Source organism: Cyrtonyx montezumae, unplaced genomic scaffold, assembly GCF_038088225.1.
Source record: "Cyrtonyx montezumae isolate F1298 unplaced genomic scaffold, pur_monq_1.0 scaffold_8, whole genome shotgun sequence".
Classification (NCBI taxonomy): domain Eukaryota; kingdom Metazoa; phylum Chordata; class Aves; order Galliformes; family Odontophoridae; genus Cyrtonyx; species Cyrtonyx montezumae.
In genome coordinates this window covers 109807734-109823311 of record NW_027072089.1, presented here as the reverse complement: position 1 = coordinate 109823311, position 15578 = coordinate 109807734, and the positions used below count along the sequence as shown (strand labels likewise).

Genomic DNA, 15578 nt, shown 5'->3' with positions numbered 1-15578 from the left:
GATTAAAGCAGACAGATTAGTTCACCTATTCAGTTCTACTTCTGTATACACAAAATTGATATTACTGCATCAAAAGGCACTAACATAACAACTCCATTTATGTTCCATTCAGGCAATAACAGCTAGGTGAAAGAACTACACCTAGTGCCTGCTGGACAACTGACAAGATAAGCATATGGTGTCAAGAGCCATCTTGAAGAAATACCCGTAGTAACAGAGAAGCTACAGCCCCAGGAGTTTTGCAGATGACTGGGGAATCCTGAGGGTGGTCCCACACCTCAGCAAAGAGCTTGTTATGACTCCTTGGCTCCCTATGCATGCCTGGCACCGCCAGCAGAGAGAACAGCAGGAGACCACTTTTAACTTCATGTGTTTAGTGTTGAACCTATGACTGCAGCTCGACTACTCACACTTCAAAATCTCACAGAAGAATTTAACACTAATCTCATAAACAAATATCATAAGCAGACCTTAGCATCTACCCAAAAGTTTAACTGTTTTATACAGAGATAACGCCTGAGACCTGACAGTCTTCAGTGACAAAACTACTATTTATTTTTTACCAGCAATGTAATGAGAAAGACCTTATCAAATTTTTTTTCCTACTGCCATGCATGTTCCACGCTCACACAGCTCTTGCTGGAATAGGAGGAACCCATGCTTCCAGTACAACAGGTCTCTACACAGTTCATGCTCATGTGAAATCCACAGAACATCCATTTCTCTTCATTGTGCTTGACAATTCAGTGTCATCGCATTCACACACTAGGAAAGCAATTTCTCCCATACCCTCAGCCAAACTCAAGAGTATTTAAACTACAGGTAACACCAAACTGATGTCACTTCCCATTCTGATACCTCTCTGTATTTTCCCACTGCACCAACTTTCTTCCTCTTTCTCAGGCAGCCAGAAATGACAGAAAAGAGAATGCAAAGAAATGAAGTGTGAACATAAGAGGAAATCTAATTGGTTTAAGATTCTCTACTGTCTTTAATTTTGTACAGTCATTTACAGCTGTCTAAAGAGCGTGAAACACCGGCATCCAAGCAAGTGAGTAGGCAGTTAAGATTTTGTACCCCTCTACATCCATTCTGCACAGATGTAAACTACTGGATATGGAGCAACAGCAAGATGCTGAGCTCTCTGGCTTTAAGGCATTACATTCTTACACTGTCACTGCCAAGGGCAACGCTGCTTTCCCCTGACATATCTGAGTCCTGAAAGATGCTGAGCCCTATGACCCCATTGCAAAGTCAGGCATGCACACACTTTCATTATCTGCATCAGGGAAGGGCAGGGAAAGCGAGGCCTAATGAACAGGTAAGCCAATCTCAATGTTACTCAAGAAGCCCAATGCTCAGCCAAACATTTTATGTTTTGACCATAAAGCTGGAAACCATTTAAACAACTAGATCAGGAAGGCAGCTCAAAGTTCTGCATTAATAAAACTAAAAGCAACTCCAGGCAGTTTGTTTAGAAGCTAACATTGCCTCAGATACCTAATGCCTGCATATTTGGTAATGAAACACGGAACTTCTTTTGCAGACTGAAGTTTGACCCTGTTCATATTTCCTACCGATTGGTCACAAGGCTGTAGTGAACTGAATGGTGGGTTTGCTTTAAAGAGGTGCCTAAATCTTTTTGTTCACACAGGAGCAGAATAAGAGAGACTGGAATCAGCAAGTGGAAACTGAGTTATCCCCCACATTTCAGTGAAGGTCACTGTAAAAAGGGGTGAATGGAGAATGCGATTAATGTGGGAAAACCACGCAACATGATCGCAATAACACAGCTGCTGTGAATGCTCAAATAACATTACACACTATTTGAAACAGTGAAGTAAAATCCCAAATCTGTGTTTAAAATATTCACATCTTAATTTGCTTTTGGACTAGTTAACAGTACATTCTATTGATGTTTTCAAAAATCAGATTAAAACATAAAGGAACAGTATTCCTGTTTGTTTATTCATCCTCCAACTGTGATTATGTAGAATATTAATGCATCTTAGTGCTCTGAACAAAGCAAGAAACTATCTTTTTATTTAAGGAGCTTGCACTGATTCAAAAATTAGAAGCATTTGCATTGTTTAGAGGAAAGAAAAGCCTAAAGTATGTACTAGTACTGTGGCTTTCAAATTAATTGCGTTAACTGTAACCCTCTAAACACAAAATACATCTTCTGTAAGCAAATGTTTCTTCTGTTTTAATTTAATCCAATAAATTCTTAAAGGGTATCAACTAGACCATCCTCACAAACTGTCAGGCATAGGGTTTGTTTGTTTGCCTTTCACGACAACACATCCCAAAATATAGAGCATATTTCAACTCGTTATTCCCTGAGTTGTCTGCCAAACTGGAGATGAACTGTAAACACGAAGAGCATGCTAAGCCTATTCAAGCCCACAAAAAAAAAAAAAAAAAAAATTAAAAAAATCAAGTTTTGCTCAGCAAACTGCTATAATTTCCTGATGTAGGTCAAAACTCAGCAGGAAATCACATTGTCTATTTTTATCCCAGTTCACTGGAATTGCTTTACCTTTCTGTTTTCTTGATAAGCACAGCCCTGAAGATTTGTTCCTGGGGAGTTCTCTCTTTTTCATCAGTTGGCTGCACGAAGGGGTGGACAGCAGCCAAGACGAAGCCCTGCTGGTATAATTCTTGCAGCTGGGCTGGAAGATCACGCAAAGAGGAGAGCTTGATTGCAGATGATCCGGGTAGCTCAGCTGGAAACAAAACGAAATTGGTCAATAATCTTACACCAGACTACCATGTTTTTTAAAATCCAGGCTCTTCAGAGTTAAGCAAGCCTCACACCGATCTACAATATTAACACAGAAATTGACCTTTCCTGAAGCCCATTTTGTATTTCACGTTTTAAGCAAACTGTATTGACAAAGAACTTGTATCACAAGACTGGTGTGATTAAAAAAACAAATTCCCTATATAACCTGGGAGGGAAAGGGAATAGTCAATGAGGGCTGGACATGTCAAATTCAAAACCAACAAACCGAAGTAGACAGCTACACCAAAATTGTATCGTTTTACTTGCAGATCACTGACAAAACACTGCTGAGCCCAAGTATCTACCAATACATCCAGAGAGTATTTTGTATGTATACTGATAACAATACTAAAAGCAATAAACACCCACAGTGATGAGAAACCTCTTCAAACAGACACTAAACCCAGAATCTCAGGGTTTAAATCAGTACATATTAGAAATGAGGATGAGTCCTAAGCATGAAAATGATCCATGCTCAGTGTGTTTACTATCGGCCACTGTCAGAGACTCAATGCATAAACAGACAGGCAGGCAGTATAGCAATTCCCTGCATCTCCTTGGAGTCTTGTGGGCTTCTAGAGAAAACCCCATAAATCGCTTAAAACAACTTCTCACTCTCTTTTTCTCTACATTAATAAATCTTCATACACATTGAAATCTCCTCTGAAAAGATATCTTTCCTCCCTGGCCTTTGCCTTTTCATTTCCATCTCTGTTGGGAGCTACTTATTATTTCATTCCTAACTATGCTGGAGCAGAGTATATGGTGAGGTGCTGAACAGCTTCTCCTCCCACTGAAACCAGCAGGGAGGGCATGTCACAGAAAGCACAACAGAGGTTCCCAGCACCTTGCAAGCTTGGGCCTTCCTTAAAGAAATTCACCAGAGAACGGTTTGTATGAAAGACATCAGTGATGCAAAATAAGCTTTCATTGTTCTGCTTTTTTCATCAAATTCTGTAGCTACCCATTATGAATAATGAAAGAGGTTATAAAAGACTAATAAATATTCAAAACTAATAATACAGTGAAATAATTCAAAGTATAACAGAATGGCCGTGCTTTATATGCCTTTTCTTCATATAAGACCGTGTTCAGAGGAGGATAACGGAATGCTCTGACCAAAGACTGTAAGATGCAGAACTTTAATTTTTGTAAAACAAGAAATTCAAGCAATGCATATATTGACAGACAATATGGTTCTACCTTCTATAACAGCGTAAAAATCACATGAGAATCATTAGAAGAGATACCCCCTAAGAAATAATACAACTGACAGCCATTTACTGGACCCTACTGGAGATCAGTACAGGGAAAAAAAAAAGATGCCAGAAATACCTTTTCCCTCTCGTGACACAGGGACTCCAAAAATGTCCAAATATGTTGCAAATAATTTAATTAGTTAAAAGAACATGAAAACTGCTACAGTTCTGAAAATGAGAGAGTTCTTTGGACACAATTAAATGTTTAAACGCTACTCAGTAATGTTAATTCTAGTAATGGTGCTCCACAATCATCTACGACAACTCATGTTCACCTTGCACATGAACCCAGTGTCTCGATTCTTCTGAGTATGCCTTGTTAAAACTCATAGAAAGTCCACTCATTAGTGCGGGAGTGTGACTATTTACCCCTAAAAGCTAGCATGAAGGGAAAGTGTGAAAATACATGGAATTGGAGCCTAGGGACACTCGACAATTAAAAAGAGAAAATAACAGAAAACAGCTGTAAGGGATCATCCACTCTGGCCATTTTATTACCTACAGGCAGGATCAGTCCTAGTTTAGATAGTTCTCACAGACTGCCTCCTCTATGTTTAAAATCCTTTAGAAATGGAGCTCCATTCACAAGCCCCATACGTAATCTTTCAGTACTTCACTATCCTCACAGTTCAATGGGTTTTCTGAGCACTCAATCTAAATTTCCTGCTCTGAAATTCAGAGTTGCTACCTCCTCAATAAAACAACACTTTCTGTATCAATATTTTACAATCTCTAGCACATATCACACCTTAATCTTGTCTTCTTTAGCATGCATAAACCCAGATCTTTCAATGCTTCCTGTTCCCTTATATTTTCTAGATTTCTAAATAATTGTTATGGGTCTTCTCCTGATTGTCTTCACCTTTCTTCAAATACCTGAAGCTCACCACAGTGATCCAGCACAAACCTTATCACTGCTTTGGAGACTGGAAGAGGTTCCTTCAGATTTATTATTCACAGCATGTCAGTTTACACTGCATGAGAAAAAAATGTGAATCCTTTCTCAGCAACTAACAGTGGTCAAATGTCCCTGTGCTTAATGAATTTTAGTTATTTTTTCCTTTCAGCTCGGAACAGCCATCCTCGGTTGTGACCTTCACAGTACCTAGTACACATCTAAGTTGGGTTAACAATCATAAAATTCTCTTTAGAAGTTGTTTGAAGAGGGACATCACACATTCCTGGAGAGCCACATTTATCCTCCGTGTTCAAACTTGAATGACAAGATTTCAGTTATTTCTTCAGCTAATTCTTCTAAGGTTCAACCTACTTGAAAACACCTTATTTATAAAAGCAGTCATTGATCTAGCCTTTCCTTACTTTAGCTTAAATACAGAATAATAACATTTTCATGAAGTCTTATAAAACTTCAAATGAAACCCATCCAACTTTTTGGTTTAGTTGTTAAACATTTCTAATCATGTTTCTCTCAAAAGGAAAAACGAAGTTGTGTAGAATAGAGAACTGCGTAAGGTAGCAAAGCAAATAAATGACCGAATAAAAACTCTGATAATTCCAGTACGTACTACAGTCATGATAAGCTGCTACTTTGCCAAAAGGTTCAGCTGAACTCTTTTAGCAGCACGCACGTACATCCTGAAACAAAATGAGATCCAAGTTTTATGCTCTGCTCCATGTCTCCTTATTTCATAGAATCAAAGATGTTGAAGGGCTGGAAGGCACCTTTAAGACCATGCAGTTCCAACCTTCCTGCCACAGGGGGACACCTCCCTCTAGGCCAGGTTGCTCAAAGCCCCATCCAGCCTGGCCTTGAATACCTCCAGGGTGGGAGCACCTACAACCTCTCTGGGCAGCATCCTCCAGTGTCTCACCACCCTCACAGTAAAGAATTTCTTCCTGATATCTAGTTTAAATCTACCCTCTTCCAGTTTAAAACCATTTCCCCTCATCCTGTTGCTACCTGCCCTTATAAAAAGTCCCTCCCCAGCTTTCCTGCAGGACCCCTTCAGGTACTGGAAGGCCGCTATAAGGTCCCCTCAGACCAAGCTCTCTCATCCTGTCCTTGTAGGGGAGAGCTCCATCCCTCTGTTCATCTTTATGGATAATTATTGCTGCACTTCAAAAAATGACCTCAAAGAATCTTTTGTTTATTCTGTCTGAATCTAAAACTGCGTGTAAGAAGCATTTAAACTACAGATGCTGTGATATTTTTTCTTTTTGTTTTGTTAAAAGTTCGAATGGAAATAGAAGTACTGGTAGCTTTTGGAGCCAAGGATATCTATATGGTCCAAATGACTTTTCTGGGTCTATGGACCTGCACGTTCTTTGCCAGTAGCAGGGAAAATTTGCCTCAGTATCCTCATCTTCCACAGAAAACAAAAAAAAACAATAAAAAGATAGATTTGACATAAAAGTCTAATTTTAAGTCCAGCACTTAAAAATAAAAAAGATACTTATGAAATGTTACAAAATAAAGCATGGTTTCATTTGTTACTTCATGCTTAATACAGAAAAGGATCTTTATTTATTTATGTACCAGCTACAGTACGTCCTTTTAAAATATATATTCTGAGCAGAATCAGATATTTTAAGCTGTGCTGTTTGATAACAAGCAATTTTCCCTTCCTGCTACCTACCTTAATGCCAAAGCTAAAACAAATCTTATTACTTTTTGATTTCTTTATACTTGTTTAGCAATTAGTTAAACCATAGCTATGCTATCTTAAGTGCCAGCACTTTGGCATGAAGTGACAAAATGAGGCTAACTTAATTTCTCTTTACTGAAGTTGTCAAATAGAGGCGTGAGTTTCTGACTGTTTAACCCAAATCTCCCTCTTGCACTGCCTTAAAGAACTCAGATAGGGGCCAGGCACTAGCATCAATGGTCCCGACCAGATCTACCAATGAGCACACAGGATGAAAAGAAGACACATGCAAAATTGCACTTGTATGGTAATAGAGCCATTACCCAACAACATCCACTGATTTCCTGCAGGGTTTATAATAGATCTGGCTATTTACCTTCTGCCATTAGTGACCACCTCATAGAAAACGGCATTAGCTTGCTCTGTTGTGCTTCATGAATCTCACCAAGGTGGCTGTAATTGCATGTCTGCTAGCAGGAAGCTAAAAAGCAACAACGAATGGAGACAATAACATGGGAAGAGAGCATACCACTGACTGAGTACGAGCGAATGCATAAATCTGGTTTAAGTCCACAAAATTTCCTGCATTTCCTTCTTGCTGTAAAGTACAAGAACAGAGACGAGCCCATGCTCACAACACTTAGGATGCACAAGTAAACAAGTGCTGCTCTGAGCTCCTCAGGGAGAGGTGGGTGGATGCCTGTACACACCTGGAGGAGGGGACAGTGTAAAACCTTTGGGAAAAGGCTGGCTTTTGTCTAACAGACTTGAAAAGATACTCTCCGTGCTATAATAAGAAAATTTCTAAGGCAGTTTAACAGTTTGGTTTTAGCAGTTGGTTTGAAACAGCAGAAGGAATCCATGCCATCGCCCTCTTCAATTATTAAAGCTTGGTACGGCCAATTTGTTACTTAGGAGAGCAGAAAGCAAACTGTAAATTGAATATTATCAAAATACTGCCTGGTTTCTTTGACACAGTACAAACTGCATGGGATTCAATGCAGTTGTGTTACTCTCATTTAACCGTAACAGTTCTTTCCTCCTTGAATCCACAAGTAGTTTCTTAACAACAACGATGTACCAAAGAGTCAAGAGTACTCCCAGTGACAGTAAAAGCAAAACCACTAATAATGTAACTCAAAGAAGACAAGCAGGAAGCAGGTTTCTAGTAAGTTTTGCAAAGAGTTCCAAATAATTATTTCTCGGCTGAACTTACCAGATTAAAACCCTCAAGCAGTACAACTAACATGGAAGGGAATATATGATGCTTCACACAGTGTTACACAGCTTTGATTAACTGAAACGCGCTCATGCTAGAATTTAATGAGTTAAAAGCCCCACCTTTTGTAGTGAAAATAGTACATGCTGTATTGTCACCTTTTTTCCTTTGTAATAGAGCTCCCATGAGGAGTAGAGGCTCCTAAACTTTGAAGAAGCGTGAGACAGTCTCAGTGTATTCTCATTCAGGCTGTCATGAGAGGTAAGGCACTGGCTGTTAATATTTCACATTGCTCTTTGGTTATGCTAAATGACATTCTTTCAATTTTCAAGGCAAATACAATAAATGTCCCCATCAAAGGAAGTAACAGTGAATATGCCAGAGAAATCAGGAATTTAAATGAAGGAGGACCGTTCAATAAGCTCCTGCTGTTTACTTTTAGTGAAAATCTAATAATGGATCTTAAAAATATTCAAAAGCAGTAGCACATTATCTCAAGGAGAGGATTAAAAGGAGAAAGACTGAAACTGCATATACACCTTGTGAAGGGATGTATATAAATATCTTTACGCAGACATGTAAGTGTATGGATGAATACATATGTATGTGAGTATATGCGTAAGGACACACACAGACATACACAGATAGCCTCTTATTTCCTTTAGGAAACAGCAGATACATGCATTAGTCAAAGCAAGAAAGTACTAAGACAGCTCAAAGATGCAATGAGATTAGATGACTTCCTCTCATCAATTCCGTTGCCTAATCTCATAGCATCTTTAGGTTATCTTTGTTGTCCAATCGAAGCTCCATTTCTGTATCCTGCAACCATAAGATAAGTATCTTAAGAACTGGCTACATCTGCTGCACATGGTGGGATTATACACGGAACAGTTTTATTTTTGGTGTTAAAAAAAAAAAATGACATGCCCAGGCTATCACATCCACCACACAGTGTGAAAAACCACCCACGGAACAGAATCTAGTTACCTAAATAAATCAGCAGGCCCTTCTTAAGTGACTCACCACTTACATGTATTAGCTTGTGGGCAGAATTATGCAAAATGGGCAAAATGAAAACCAGCACCTAGATGAAAGGGTTAACAGCCATGCAAAATACAAAATTACAAAGATGAAGAAGGGGAGGGATTTCTCATTTAGACTGTACAGAAGAATAACCAAATCCTATCCTCTCTTGAGTAGCTCTGAAATGTTACCTGTTTGTCCCTCCATGATGTTTTGCAAAAGGGAAGGAATTGGTTCTGCTTCCTAAACTGATACAGACCGAACACAGAGACAACAAAGACAGATAATTTGCATTTCACAAATCCAAGAGAACTCCAGTTACATCTAACCAAATGGGGAAACTGTTCAAAGTTATAGTATTTTATTCACACATCTGTATAAGCTTCCAAAGGCAAACATTACACTGAAATACAAAGGGTTAATTCTGAACTACTGGAAGTGCCAGAACATTTATTCACATCTCTGTTTCCAACACCATAGAGTACTGGTTCCCTGCACTTAAGTCTTCAGACACCAAGCTTATCTACTGATGGCAATACTTCAGCTGCCCAAGTCCAACACTGAACACCTACTGTTCCTTTTAACAGCTTAAGAAGACATAAAATAGGACTTCCCATCAGTCACACAGTGGTGCAGCAAGTTATATGCTCTCACAGCAAGCAGTCAGGAATCAAACATTTTAAAATGCAGCCAAGTAGGAGCCACCCAACAACCATGTAGTGGTTAAAAAACTTACTGACATCTTCTGATATGCCACAGCCAGTAGCATGATAACACTTGAGAGCTTAAAAGATACATCTTTTTTTTGTTTGATCCCTCTCTAGCTAACTTGCTTACTACTTTTCTTTTAGCAGTAACAGCAGTGAACACCAGGGAGCTTTACAGATATGCTGCAGCCTACAGAATTTCCAATTCTCTCCCTCCTACACTTTTCCTTCCATCTATTTCTCCTTTCCTGGCATAACTCCCATCTTTTCCCTTTTCTTCTCCTCTATTTTATGCTTCACTTTAACATTCTTTCCACATTTCTGACAAATTTTCATCACAGATTTAACAGGATAAAACAGAATTAACACTGAACTCTGCTAATTTTAAAATCAGCAAACAGGAGCCATAGCAAAGGAGCTGCAAAAAGCACAGATAATATCCTCAGAAGAGTACAAAAGGCATGCTTCAGTAAATTCTAAATCACCTTGCTAGACAAAAAAGTCTCTGAAATAGAATAAGTGGCATTTCAAAGCTTTCCACTTCGCTATATCCTGCTGTCAATGAAACCCTGCACGTGCTGACTCTTCAAGGAGTTAATAAGCAGAAAGGTTGTTACATCAATCTACGTATTTCTATCCAAACCAACTGAAAGCAGTCTTGAAATTGTTGGGGTTTCTTTTAATCAAGCACAGATGAACAAAGAAGGCTGCATGCATTATATTAGGAAATTTTTCCATATTCACTGGATAATTAGTAACTATAAATCTGATTGAAGTCTAGTTTTCAGGCTGAAAAATGACAAGAGGATTTCAAAACATTTGGGAAAGAGGGGGGAGAAAGAAGTCAACAGCAGTAATTGTCACTGAATACGTGCACTATGATTCCATGCACATTGTTCATGATACACTGAAAATTATGATTAAAATCAAAGATTTGGCACAACGTGGACAATAAGATAAAACTGCCATCAAAGTATTACATAAAGGAGGTTTTTCCCCACTTCACAAGATAATTACTGCATATTTTAGGTACATACCGAGAGGAATAACTGAACACTAGAGAGGACATTAAGACATTTGCACTTTATAAATTCAACCTTCAACACCAAGATCCAAATTTACTGACATATCCAGTAACCTTGGGGAGAACAGTTTGGATTTATCAAGATGGCTCTTATTCACCAAGCCAACCTGTGCAACAGAAAACTGATAGTCTCCAGGGAAACCAAAATCCTCTTGGCAGGTCATGGCTATATGCATTTTATACATAGCACCTCACTGCATATACACAAAAAAAGTATAGATAGCTTCAAAATGCTTGAAGGCTTTATTCAAAAGTAACCTGTCGATTTCCGTTTCTTTTCACATTAAATCTCCAGTGTTTCACATGCATTTTCCCCTTCTGCTGTAACAGCTATTTTCAGTCTATCCTGTAAAACTGGAATCAGGATGATACTGTGTGCCAAGTTTGTTTGATTTTTTTAAAAGCTTGAAATGGATTTTTTCCAATCCTGTGACTAAAGACCATATATTAACCTGTTTCAGATGCTCTCATTTCTTGCTTGCATCAATAACATTCCTCTGCTTCAAAAGTAACAGTACATACTAAGCACTTAATACTTCAAATTAGCATAAGTACAGCAGTGACTTTGATCTTTTTATCATTTTCTTGGCTTGGAATATTTGATTATTTTTTTTTTAGATAAAGAGATGACATTTCCTATTTATGCACATTTTCATTTGGAAGAGAACATGAAGTTTAACTTTTCAGGGTTCCCTGGGTTCTTTTTTAAATGAAACCTCTTCATTCAGGTAATCTTGAAGTTTTTCATAGAAGTCAGTTAAATTGTTTTCAGCTTTCCTGGCAAAACTGAATAAATGTCATAGCAGCCAAAGCATGCAACATGCATTGCATAACTAAGAAAACTTTGTTACTTGAAGGTGTATTCTCAGATAGAATTTTTGCCCTAGATTTGGTTATGTCTCAAAAGGAACACTGGGTAAGAAACTGCAACATGGTGAAATTCAATACAAACACGAGGCAGAGAAACTAAATCCAAAGAAAAGGAAGATGTCTGGTGTTTGGATTTCCTGTTTAGACACTATCCTTTAATGATCCTAAGACAAACAGTTCCATGGACACCTATACTCAGAACACACAAGAGGTGTTAAGACTATAAACAGAAACAAAACTGACCCATGTAACCCCACCCTGACCCACCTAACCTATATAACTTGCCAGGAAAACCCTCAGATTTTAAAAACAAATAAGAAGTAAATTAGGTCTGTATTCCTTGCCAATTATTATGTGTGTCTGGGAACTGCAATGGAAAACCAAATGCAAAACCTTCTCCAGACAACATTTACCGTTCCTCTCAGCATTCCATCCCCATTCTCCTATTTTCTCATTTAGCTCTACTGATACTGGGAATATTCTCCTACCACTGCAGATTTTCGTAAAGTCATAGAATGGCCTGGGTTGAAAAGGACCTTAAAAATCATCTAGTTTCAACCTCCCTGCCATGGGCAGGGTTGCCAACCACTAGAGACCAGGCTGCCCAGAGCCACATCCAGCCTTGCCTTGAATGCCTCCAGGGATGGGTCATCCACAACCTCTCTGGGCAACCTGTTCCAGTGCCTCACCACTCTCTGTGTGAAAAACTTCCTCCTAACATCCAACCTAAATCTCCCCTGTCTTAGTCTAAAACCATTCCCCCTTGTTCTGTTGTCCTATCTCTATCAACCCATGTAAATAGTCGTTCCCCGTCCTGTTTATACTCTCCCTTCACATACTGGAAGGACACAATGAGGTCTCCTTGGAGCTTTCTCTTCTCCAAGCTAAACAAGCCCAGTTCCCTCAACCTTTCCTCATAGGAGAGGTGCTCCAGCCCTCACTATTTTAGTGGCCCTCCTATGGACCCGTTCCATCTCAAGCTGTCCAGGTACCTGCAGGAGAACAGGTCACAAGAGGAAGATCCTATGTTCCAATCCTCTCTGTTCACAAATGTCATAGGAAATGCCTTCTGCTAAGGCACACTTTATGTGCAAATATTTGTGTGGGAATGTTCAGAAATAAAGGATGGCAGTAATTCCCACAAAGCAACTTCCCCATGAGTTCCTGATTAATTTGGCATGGAGAAAAGGCACGTTACCTCATCTATGATCCTCAGAAAAACCACATAAACTAATTCCAGAAGATATAAAGCTAGGACTTATATCTAAGGATGTGGACTGGTTATTTTGCAGCGTATCAGGCAATCATGTCCATCAGAAATGAGGTACAGGAGGGTTACACCTATACCAAAGACAGCTTGTTTTAGAGTCAGCACATAATGGGACAGACCAGCTCTACTGGTACCCATGGTTAAAGATCAGATGAAAATCATTCAGAATAAACTGAATTTGCTTCCTGTATCAGTGCTATTACACTAATTCCTACATAAGCCATTCCCCATGAGAAGCACAATGAGTGAAAAGTGATTCTCACTGATGAGTCTTTTGTTCTCCAAATCCTCTACTGCCGTAGCCTCAAATACACTGTCTTTGCTAAGCATTCTGCCCCACCCCACAGCTCTCGGAGCTGTAAAGAAGCAGCACTGCTGTGGCAACGAAGCCACAAGCACTGGCTCTAAGGCAAGCGAGCTGTCACTTAGCTGAATGGGCAGGGCTAAGTGCTCCTCACCTTCTCCTGACACACGAAGGTTTCTGTCTTGTACGCAGCTGCCAGCTGGGAGTAACACAATCGTCTTTTAAAGTCCTAGCAAACTGGTTTAAAATTGACCTAGGAAAACAGTTCAGAAACAGCAGAAAAACCAACCACACTACCACTTCCAAACCTTCTGAATTAAGAAAATAAAATCCTTCAAAAGTAAGGAACTGAAAGCAAAATCTTGCACAAAGCACTACGGGATACTGCCTTCTAGAACTCCCCTAACAGTGTATTTAGAAGTGATAAGGCTTTCACAGAGTATTGCAAACGACTTGCAAGCAATAGCTCACCACTGGCACCTAAACGAAGCATGTCACTGCCAAACACACCACATCACTTCAACTTGGCAAGAAGGCTTGAGAGAAAGCCAAAGAGTAGTGGAAAAGGCTGTTAAAAGTTAACAAAGCACTTCCCAAAAGTACTGTTTTGTTTTTTTTAAGCAAGTCTGCTAGAGCATTGGTGATGGATTTACTACAGGAAAAAGTTTTTCTTGGCAAAAATCGCCCTGCTTTTTTTGCTTAGAGCAAATTTTCCTGTCACTCTCTAGAATCTGAACTCCTACTCCCTTGTTTCAGAAAAATGTGGCCAGTTTCTGTTTTTTAAGTGAAGAATTCCCACACAGTGATTCTGATAGCACACAAATCTATTGTCTAATGTGGGTCATGGGAAAATGGACACAAAATCAGCTATCATTGGAACGGAACAATCAAAGTAGGATTACAATATCTTATTTTTTATTTTGCAATAAGATAATTCTTGCAATTCTTTTGCAAAAAGATCAAAGTATTTCCCCCAATGCTTATGAGAAAGCAACATCTTATATTTATTTCAGGAAAAGCACATTTAAAGCACTTGCTGTAGAGACACCGTACCCTCAAAGCCACTGAAGGTAAGTACATGCAGTGGTGATGTAACGGATGCCCCGTCCAACAGAGACAAGATTCTTTGATGGCATAAAGGTGACAATTATGAAGCATTATGAAGACAGCCTTGAGATCGAAACCTTTTCACCCCGGACAGGTTCCCTTTCAGGTGGTTAGCAACAGCAAAAGAAACAGTTTGATATTTCTCACTGATATAAAACAAATGCAGAAGCAAATAAACAGGTTGAATCTTCAGTTCCTGTTATAAGGAATATAAAATATACAGTAGTGGGCAAAAATTCATATTTATTGCCAACACAGAACAACAGAACTGCTCGCTGTTATTCCTACTTACTGCTAGCACAGGCAGCACCGCAGGAACATTCCTGTGACTGCAAAGCGCAGTGTCTCTGTGCCATGGCCAGTACTGTTTTCTTACTGTTCCTAACCCAAAGCGTGGTCACAAGCAGCCTCAAGAGGGTCTAATTTTTTTTTTTTTTTGCTTCTATGCACTCCAAAGTGCATTCTACAAAATAGAGAATTAATCAATTCTAGGACCTTTCAGGTCAAGTAGAGCCAGACCTGTTACTGTCTTAATAACAAAGCATCACTGGTAAAGCAGTCTTCTAACACGGCTAGAATATTTAAATAATGACTAAGACTGATGTAAAAAAATGCAAAGTGGTGGTCTGAGTTCCATGAGTAGTTTTGGGAGGGTTCTGGGGAAATATCTGCTGATGAGCAGACCCATCTTTCCCCAGAATTTACTGTAGCAAAAAAAAAAAAAAAAAAAAACAAAAAAAAAAAAAACCAACAAACAACAAAGCCTGCGAGAAGTGCAAAAATACAGCTTGACAACAAAGAATTATAAAGTATTCTATTCTTTCTCTTTATTCAAGAGTGAACACATGGTGAAGAACAATGAAAATAATCCCAAAGAATACATACAATTTTATCTATTTGATCATTTGAAAGGCTTCATCAAGGCATTCAACCCAGCTGGGTAAAACGAGTAGAAGGGCTACAGAGAAAGACAGATGCTCCATCGGAGCCGAGCATCCCTCAGTAAACAAACAACATAAACATACAAAAACCAATTCTGACACAGTTCCAAACTCTACGATACAATAACGTAACAAAAGAACATTCACTCTGTCAGTCTTTCCATTCTTTTGTTTTGTGATTTGAGATAAAAGTAGACGGCTTTTTTTTTTTTTTTGCTTACTAATAATCTGTACAATAATTGCTAGTGAATTAACCCATGCAATTTAGCACTATTCGTCAATTCTTCTATCAGTTATCATTAAGAAGTTCAGGAAAAAAATGTTCAAATAAAAGAACACCAATGAAGGGCTCAGCAACCAAGGAACTACAGCAGTAGACTGATGTTTATTTGTATTTCCC

At 38.9% G+C, this 15578-nt stretch overlaps 1 protein-coding gene across 1 annotated transcript in view; it reads right to left on the bottom strand.

Moving 5' to 3' along the window:
- RFTN1 (raftlin, lipid raft linker 1) overlaps positions 1-15578 on the bottom strand; it is an 89379-nt gene that overhangs the window by 51137 nt on the left and 22664 nt on the right. The window contains exon 3 of the mRNA XM_065752963.1: positions 2540-2726. Coding sequence (XP_065609035.1) covers positions 2540-2726 — 187 coding nt within the window. The remainder of the gene's footprint in view (positions 1-2539; positions 2727-15578) is intronic.